At 39.7% G+C, this 9256-nt stretch overlaps 1 protein-coding gene across 11 annotated transcripts in view; it reads left to right on the top strand.

The window, feature by feature from the left end:
• The first annotated feature begins 78 nt into the window (after positions 1–78).
• The window catches only part of IWS1 (IWS1, SUPT6H interacting protein), a 44306-nt gene continuing 35128 nt past the window's right edge, over positions 79–9256 (top strand). For 3 of the 11 annotated variants that reach the window (XR_002832369.1, XR_002832370.1, XM_023765144.1), the window contains exons 1-2: positions 80–249; positions 1808–1926. Coding sequence is in view for 7 of the 11 variants with exons in the window: in XM_023765144.1 (XP_023620912.1) it covers positions 216–249; positions 1808–1926 (153 nt within the window). In the remaining 4 variants the exon portion in view is untranslated. Of the gene's footprint in view, positions 250–1807; positions 1927–9256 lie in introns of all 11 variants that reach the window. The other 8 variants (XR_001350918.2, XM_023765143.1, XM_006101709.3 and 5 more) reach the window with 5 other exon arrangements.

Genomic DNA, 9256 nt, shown 5'->3' with positions numbered 1-9256 from the left:
TAAAGCCAGCGCTCCTGCCTGTTTAGTCCTACCGCCGGCCGGCGGCCCTCTTGGCGGGTGCGTAGGCCGAGTCCTGCTCTCCGCACCCTCCGGCCCCCGGGCGGGCGGGAACCTCCGCGCCCCGGACCGCGCCATCGGGGTGGGGGGGTCACTCCACCGGGAAGGAGGTGACGGGGCGGCGCGGGCGCGGACACTCCCGCCGGGGGCCGCCTGCCATGGACCCGGATTATTACCGCGGCGACCAGTCAGGTGGGGCCGGGCCTGGCCGGGCGGGGGCGCGGGAGGAGGGAGAGCTGTCTTCCGGGTCCGCGAAGGTTTGGGGGAGAGGGGAGCCCCTTCCGTGGACAGAGTCAGGGTTCGCTGAGCGGGGCCCGGGGGCGCGGGGCCGGCTCCGAGTGGAGGGCTCCTGAGCACCCGGTGGCGGGCGGGCCGGGCTTCCCCGCAGCCCTGGGCTCCAGGCCGGGAAGCCGAGGCCCTGGTCTGAGTGTCTGGGAGTCCCGTTTCCCGCATCTTCTCCGGGGTCCTCCCCGCGGTGCCGGCCGGGGCGCCGGACCTGGGGGGAAACGCGACGTGGGCTGGGCCTTTGTGCCGGTCCCGTGGGCTGTCCCCTGTCCCAGCGCCTCAGTAATTCCCGGCCTGACCGAACCGCCTTCCTGTTCTGAGTTGGGAGAATAGTTAAGACGACAAACGCTTTGCTAAGCATGCACTGCTGCTTTTCTGTAAATGTTTTCAAAATAGTTTTTCAGCTCATTTGTGGTTTCACACTGTTGCTTAGGTAAGCAGTTGTATGTAATACCTGTATAGAGATGAAGCGCTGAAAGGCATGCAGAATCGCAGTTCCCTAGCCTTACATCCTTTTTTTTGGCGTTGGTCTCCTGGTTCCCGCTCTCCTGTTGCTCCATTTGTAGGCGTTTGTGTGGCCTCCTCTTGCGGGAGGACAGGGCTGCATCCTGAGCGCCCTCTTCTCCCCCTGCCCTCACTGCTCAGTGTTAAATTTCCAAATTACCGGTTTTATTATGACGACATATTCTTTACTCTTTGGCTGAGTAGCTTTTTATATGATAGTGATTCCACTCTTATGCAACTTTTTTGTTTTCCTGTAGGTGACTGCTTCATTTAAAAAGATTCATTTTTATTTTTACTAAACTTCCAACCAAGTCTTCCCATATCCTGCAACAGCCCTAAATTCCTCTCCATACACTTTTAATTTATGTTTTTAAAGCATTGGTTAAAGGGAGGTAGCAGCTCATTGACACCATTTTGTGATCGCATAGTACATGTTTCTTTAAGGAGATCCCCTGTGAGCTCATCCTAAGCACATGCTGGGCACCAGGCACCAGGCAGTGCAGGGCGCCAGCACTCCCCAGGGAACCCACATCCCTGCTGTGGTGGCGCTGGCATTCAGGTGAGGGAAGAGCCACGTTAAACCCATGACATGACAAATCCTGCAGCCCATTAGGAGGTGGTAAGTAAGTGCTGTGATCACAATAGACTCAGTGATCAAGGAAGTTGAAATAGTTACAGAGCACACTGTTACTTAGAGGTTGTTGACTTGGTCCTTAGTTAAGTTTCTTAAGCTTCACATTCTTTTTATGGTGTATTTTTTTCTGCCGTCTATGTCACAGTCCATGGGATGATTGTTGTTATTTCTATGAGTGTGATACCGTTGTCTTGTTTACAACATTAGCATCATTAGTTATGCTTCATCAGTGGTCACCTTTCCTCGTATGTTATTCTTGATTCGTGTTCATTACACCTGTAGATGTCATCCATCTCACACCTGAAGTGGTTTTGTTTTATTTTTAAGCAGATGATGGTGGCGCTACCCCAGTGCAGGATGAACGGGACTCAGGGTCAGACGTTGAGGAGGATGTAAATGAGCAGCACTCTGGATCAGACACGGGAAGTGTAGACCGGCACTCAGAGGTATTGGCGACACGGCGTCTGGGGAGCTTTTCCCTCGCATTCTGTGAGACCTGTCTTATGTTGGAGTTGTAGAGACCCTGTCACCAGGTTTAGGCTTCAAACCCTGGGGTACAGAATTGTAAGTTTATAGAGAACTGCTTTAACAATAAGTAGGGATAGTCTGTTATTTACAAAATCACAGGGAATTAACTTCTGATTGGATCCCATTTCAGATATTAGGCAGTTCTTGGCAGTTCTTGGTTGAGAAAATAGGCCAGGCTTTTGATATTTGACTATGCTTCCGCATTCCCAAAATGATGTCTTACTGGAGCAGTGACCATTTGCAAACTGAAGATATTCCTATTGAAATCGAAAGTTTGAGGGCTATCACCTTGCAAAAATTATATCAGAATTTGGCTTTGAGCTGTTCCAATGTATGAAATAACAAAGCACATGTCATTTAAAAAGCTGTTGTTGCTTAGTAATACAGAGTTGTACTGGATTTTGTGTATGGCATTTCAACATATTTGGCCTATTACATATTTTTTCTCTTTAGTTAGTGCTAATTTAATTTCTTTCAACAGTATTCTGTAGTATTGAGAGTAAAAGTTTTTTGTTAACTCATTCCTAACTTTTATTATTTTTTTACTTATTGATTGATTTGAAGAGAGACATCTCATTGTTGTTCCACTTGTTTATGCATTCATTGGTTGATTCTTGTATGTGCCCTGACTGGGGCTTGAACCCATAACCTTGGCATATTGGGATGATGTTCTAAGCAACTGAGCTACCGGGCCCGGGCCAGACATATTTTTTAAACTGTTTAATTTGCTTCCCTGGTTGTATCATCTGTATTGCACAATGTTAACAAAATAAAGTTGGGATACTTTTCAATAAGTCAGCTATGAGTTTTGGTAAACACAAACTGAAACAAACACATAGGAATGATAAAGATGGCCACATTTTCTTTTAAGAACTGGTATTCCATGTATTTTGCTTGATTATGCATGTGCAGAAAATTGTCCAGTTTTTTTTAAGTGGTAGGTATAATTGTTAGAGATCGTATTATTGACTCTGTTCTTTGATATGTCATTAGTATATTCATATATTCAATAAATATTTATTCAGCACCTGTTGTGTCTGGCTCTTTTGACATATCAGTGACTAAATGAGGTCCCACTTTTTAAAATTATATAGTTGGTTGGAAGATGATAAACACTATAGAGAAAGGTAGAACAGGGTGAAGGATGCCAGGAGGAAGGGCAGGTTTTGGTGTTAAATAGGGAGGTACAGGAGGCCTTATTAAGAAAGTGACGTTTGAATCAAGACCTGAAGGAGGGTGAGGGAAGAGCCACTTGGCCATGTGGGGGAATAACATCCCTAAGATGGGACTGTGTTTGATGTCTTCAAGGAATCCCCTGGAGCTAGTGTGGCTAGTGTGGAGTCAGGAAGCAGGTGTGATCAGAAAGCTAAATGGACTGGGAGAAAGGCTTATCTTTTAGTTATTTTGATATTACTCATTTTTTTTGTATACCCTTAAACACTTACACTAAATTCTAATTAATGTGTTATTTGATAGGTAGAAATTACTTGATAATGTGAATATTGTTGTAGTATATTTAGTATGTAATATCAGAAGTTTCTTTGGCAAACAGTAGCAGGAGCTCCACGGTGGCCTCATGATTCAGTTATAACCATCAAAAGGCTTACCTTTTAGAACCTTAAACTACTAGTTTGTAATGAGATGGATTCTAAATAATAAATGTGCATGTTGTCAGAATTTGGAAATTTTAAATACTTAAAGAGAAAATTAAAATTACCATACTCCTATTACAGAAATGACTGTTAACTTTTTTATATTATTTCTCTTGCATTTTTTATTCTCCCTCATGTATATAATAGGTGTATTTGTTTTAACTTACTTAAGATTTTATTATGTATTGTATCTATATATTTTTGTCTTCTCTTCTGATTATACCTAAGTATTTCCCCATGTCATTAAATGTTCTCACTAGCATAATTTTTAATAATATGATGTACCATTACTTATTCAATAATTTTCTAATTTTTTTTTTACATTTAGACTATTTAGTCGTTATAAGTGGAGCTGCTATGAACATTTTTGAACATAAACATTTGTCCTTTTCTAAAAAAAAAATTTTTTTTGTTACTTATAAATCTGCCAGGAGAGTTACCAGAATAAAGAGGCTAAGATATTTTAAAGCTTTTCTTAGATATTTCCCTCCAGAAGCGTTATCCTAATTCGCTGTACTACTAGTTAGTATGCGAGTGCCAATTGTACTCTTAAGTGTTGAGTTCTGGATTAATGTTCTTTTGCCTGTTTAAAATGGCTTCTAAAGAGAGATTGTGGATTGTTTTTTAGAAGCTAATAGGATGTTAAAAGAGTACAGTTATATTAAAGTGAACAGTGCAGATTACAGGGCCCAAACCTAAAAGATGTGTATTATTTCCTATTGGTGTCTTAGAGTGTGACACAAATTTTGTGGCTTCAACAACAAATATTTGCCTGTGACTGGGTGTGGCTCAGTTGGTCCCATGCACCCAAAGGTCACAGGTATGATTTCCCGTCAGGGCACATGCCCAGGTTGCTGGTTCGGTTCCTGGTTAGGTTGTGTACAGGAGGCAACCTAATGATGTTTCTCTCTCACATGAATGTTTCCCTCCCCCCTCCCCCCTCCCCCTCCCCCTCCCCCTCTCCCCTTTCTCTCACCCAAGGATATTTTTCCCATTGATTTTTATGGAAGGGAGGGAGGGAGAGAGAGAGACAGACAGACAGACAGACATCAATTGGTTGCCTCCCACATGTGCTGGCACCCTGGGCCGGGGTCAAACCTGCAACCTAGGTATATGCCCCCTGACTGGGAATCAAACCCACAACCTTTCAGTCCATGGGCCAACGCTCTAACCACTGAGCAAACAGCTAGGGCAGATCCTTTATTTTTTAATTGGGCTCTGTATTTTTTTATTATTGAGTTGTAAGAGGGTTTTTTTTAAGTTTGGATACAAGCCCCTTATTAGATGACTGATTGGCAAATATTTGCATAGCGTGATTTGTCTTTTCACGTTGGTGTCCTTTAAAGCACTAGAGTTTTAAATTTGAAGTCCACTTTATCCAATTTTTCTTTTATTGCTTATGTTTTTAGTGACATCTCTGATAATCCTTTTCCAAATCCAGGCATGAAGATTTACCCCTCTGTTTTAAAAATTTTATAGTTTTAGCTCTTACATTTAGGTATTTGATCCATTTTGAATTGATTTTTATGTATACTTCGAGATAAGGATCCAATTTTATTCTTCTGAACATTGCTATCCAGTTATCCGATAGGAAGGTCTTGGCACCCTATTAAAAATCAGTTGGCCTAAAGGGGTGATAAATGTTGATGGAATGAGATTTGACCTTGGGTTGTGAATACATGATACAATATATAGATAATGTATTATAGAATTGTACACCTGAAACCTATATAGTTTTATTATCCAATTTCACCCCAATAAATGTAATAAAAATTAAATTAATTTTAAATTTAGATGGTAAAAAAATCTGTTGATTATAGGGTGTATGGGTTTATTTCTGGACTTTCAATTCTAATCCATTCAAATCTACGTCTATCTTTGTGCCATGGTGCTTTGAGTATGTTTTGATGTTAGGAAGTGTGAGTCCCACTTTTTTCCAAGATTGTGTTTTGTCTGTTCTGGGTCCTTGCAATTACATATGTACTTTAGAATCAACTTGTCAGTTCCTGCAAAGAAGTTAGCTGGGATTTTGGTAGGATTGTTCTAAATTCGTAGAGCAGTTTGGGTGAGTGATGTCATCTTGACAGTATGAGGTCCCTTGATCCATAATATGGGATGTCTTTTTATTTAAGTCTGTAATTTGTTTCAACAATTTTTAGTTTTCCATGTACAAATGTTGCATTTCTCTGTTAAATTTGTCCATAAGTATGTTATTTTCTTTAATGTTTATTAGTAGTAAGTGGACTTGTTTTATGAATTTTATATTTAGATTATTCCCAAACATTTTTCTTACTATTAATTCTAATTTACTTAATCCTGGTCTTGAGGTTTGTTTTATGGCCTAGCATATGATTCATCTGGAGATGTTCCATATGTACTTAAGAAGATCATATATTCTGTCTTTGAATCTACAGTGTGTCTCCTGTGATCAACAAAGTTGGATCATTTCTTTAATCAAATCTGTCTCCTGATTGGCTTGCTAAGTTCATTCATGGGTAATGTTATTGAAAGAGTTGGAGTGTGCCATTTACTTTGTTTTCTATATGTCTCGTGTCTTTTTGTTGTTAATCTGTTCTTCCTTTACATCGTCATTAAGTGAATATTTTCTAATGTAGCATTTAAATTTTTTTTAGGTCAAATTTCTTTTTATCATAGCAAAATAAGAGAGTCTTTAAATTGGAGTAATTCACTTAGTTATTGAATTTTGTACTGGACAAATCAGCTTATCCATTGTGCTTTTGGGAATACTCAGTCATCTTAAAAAGGTTCAGCCTTGCCAGTGTGGCTCAGTGGTTGAGCAACGACCCATGAACCAAGCGGTCCCGGGTTCAATTCTCAGTCGAGGCATATGCCCAGGTTGGAGGCTCAATCCCCAGTGGGGTGTGCAGGAGGCAGCCATTTGATATCTGTCTCTCTCTCATGGGTGTTTCTACCTCTCTATTCCTCTCCCTTCCTCTCACTCTAAAATCAATAAAAACATATTTTTTAAAAGGTTCAAGTCTTTTTTGAGGGGGAAGGACATGACATATATGCAAATTTTTTCCAACTTTACTGAGATATGATTAACAAGAATATAAGATACTCAAAGTGTACATTGTGATATTTGGTATACATACACATTGTCAAAGGATTCCTTCCGTCTGGTTAATGCATTCATCACCTCACATACTTACCTGTGTGTGTGTGTGTGTGTGAACATTTTAGTTCTGTTTTCTTAGAAATTTTCTATTATACAACACAGTGTTATCAACTATAGTAACCATGTTACACATTAGGTCCTAAGACCTTATTCACCTTCAGGCTAAAGTTTGTATCCTTTTACCATCTCCTCCCTATCTCCCCCACCCTCCAACCCCTGGCAATCACTTTTCTACTATCTGTTTCTCTGCTTTTGACTTCTTTTTTAGATCCCACATATAAGCATATCATGTAGTATTTGTTTTTCTCTTTCTGGCTTATTTCACTTAGCTTAATGCCCTCATGCTCCATCCTTGTTGTTAAAATAGGTAAGGTTTTCTTCTTTTTTTGGCTGAATATTCCATGTATATATGTATATACCACATCTTATCCATTCATCGGTTGATGGACACAAGTTGTTTCCGTTTCTTGACTAGTGAATAATGCTGCAGGAAACATGGGAATACGGATAGCTCTTCAATATCCTGTTTTCAGTTCCTTAGGGTATATACCCAGGAGTTGGATTGCTGGATCTTTTTTTTTTTTAATAGATTTTTATTGATTTCGGAAAGGAAGAGAGAAATAGAAACATCAATGATGAAAGATAATTATTGATCAGCTGCCTTCTGCATGCTCCCTATGGGGGATTGAGTCTGCAACCCAGGCTTATGCCCTGACAGGGAATCGAACCATGACCTCTGGTTCATAGGTCAACATAATTTTTTGAGGATCTTCTACATTATTTTCCATAGTGACTGTCCCAGTTTACATTCCTATCCTCTTGTTATCTTGCATTTTTTATGACATTCATTCTAACAGGTTTGAGGTGCTCTCTAATTGTGATTGTGATTTGCATTTCCCTAATGATGGCTGATGTTGAGCACATTTTCATGTACCTGATGGCTATTTGTATGTCTTTGAGAAAATATCTATTCAGCTCCTCTGCCCATTTTTTAATCAGATTGCTTATTTTTTTTTCTGTTGAGTTGTGTGGTTTTCATATCTATTTTGGTTATGGACCCCTTATCAGATATATTATTTGCAAGTATTTTCTTCCATTCGTTATGTTGCCTTTTCATTTTGTTGATGATTTCCTTTGCTGTGCAGAAACTTTGTAGTTTGCTGTCTTCCCACGTGTTTATTGCGTAGATTGCCAAGACTGTTGTCAGGGAGCTTACCTGCTGTCTTCTTCTAGGAGTTTTACAGCTTTAGGTCTTAAATTCAAGTTTTCAGTTCATTTTTAGTTGATCTCTGTGTGTGTAGCTATCCAGTTTTCCCAATACCATTCAAGAGACTGTAGTTTCCCCACTGGATATTCTTGCCTCCTTTGTCATAAAATAATTGGCCATATATGCATGGGTTTATTTTTGGGCTTTCTATTCTGTTCTGTTGATCTTTGTTCCTGTTTTTATGCCAATACCGTGCTGTTTTGGTTACTATAACTTTTTAATATAGTTTGAAATCAGGAAGTGTGATCCCTTCAGTGTTGTTCTTAAGATTGTTTTGGCTGTTTGTGGTGTGTGTGTGGTTCCATGAAAATTTTAGGATTGTTTTATTCCTGTGAAAAAATGCCATTGGAATTTTGATAGGGATTGTATTGAGTCTATAGGTTGCTTGGTAATGTGGACATTTTAACAATCTTAGTTCTTCCATCCATGAGCATGAATATCTATTCATTTATTTATGTGTTCAATTTCTTTCACCAGTTTTATGGTTTTCAGTGTACAGCTCTTTCACTTCTTTGATTAAATTTATTTCTAAGAATATTCTTTTTGGTGCAGTTGTAAATGAGATTGTTTTCTTCATTTCTCTGATAGTTGTTAGTAGATAGAAACAATTGGGTTTTGTGTATTGATTTTGTATCCCTAAACAGTACTGAATTGTTTATTAGTTCTAACAGTTTTTTGGTAGAGTCTTTAGGCTTTTCTGTATGTTGTATGTCATTGGGAAATGGTGACAGTTTTACTTCTTCCTTTACATTTTGGAAGGTTGTTAATTCTTTTTCTTGCCTAATGGCTCTGTCTAGCACTTTCAGTACTAGATAGTGAATAAAAGTGGAGAGAGTGAGCATCCTTGTTGTACCTGCCTGATCTTAGAATAAAAGCTTTCAGCCTGACTGGTTGAGCATCGACCTATGAACCAGGAGGTCATGCTTCAATTCCCGGTCAGAGCACATGCCCAGGTTGCTGGCTTGATCCCTGGTAGGGGGCATGAAGGAGGCAGCCCATCAGTGATTCCCATCATTGATGTTTCTCTCTCTCCCTTCTTCTCTGAAATCAATTATGTTGAGGTACCATTCCCTCTATACCCAGTTTGTGGAGTTTTTATCATGCATGGATGTTGAATTTTGTCAAATGCCTTTTCTGCATCTGTTGAGATAATATTATTTTTATCTTTCATTTTATTAGTGTAGTGTGCC

The sequence above is a fragment of the Myotis lucifugus genome, unplaced genomic scaffold (genome assembly GCF_000147115.1).
Source record: "Myotis lucifugus unplaced genomic scaffold, Myoluc2.0 scaffold_380, whole genome shotgun sequence".
Lineage (NCBI taxonomy): Eukaryota > Metazoa > Chordata > Mammalia > Chiroptera > Vespertilionidae > Myotis > Myotis lucifugus.
This window is presented reverse-complemented; position numbering and strand designations above follow the sequence as displayed.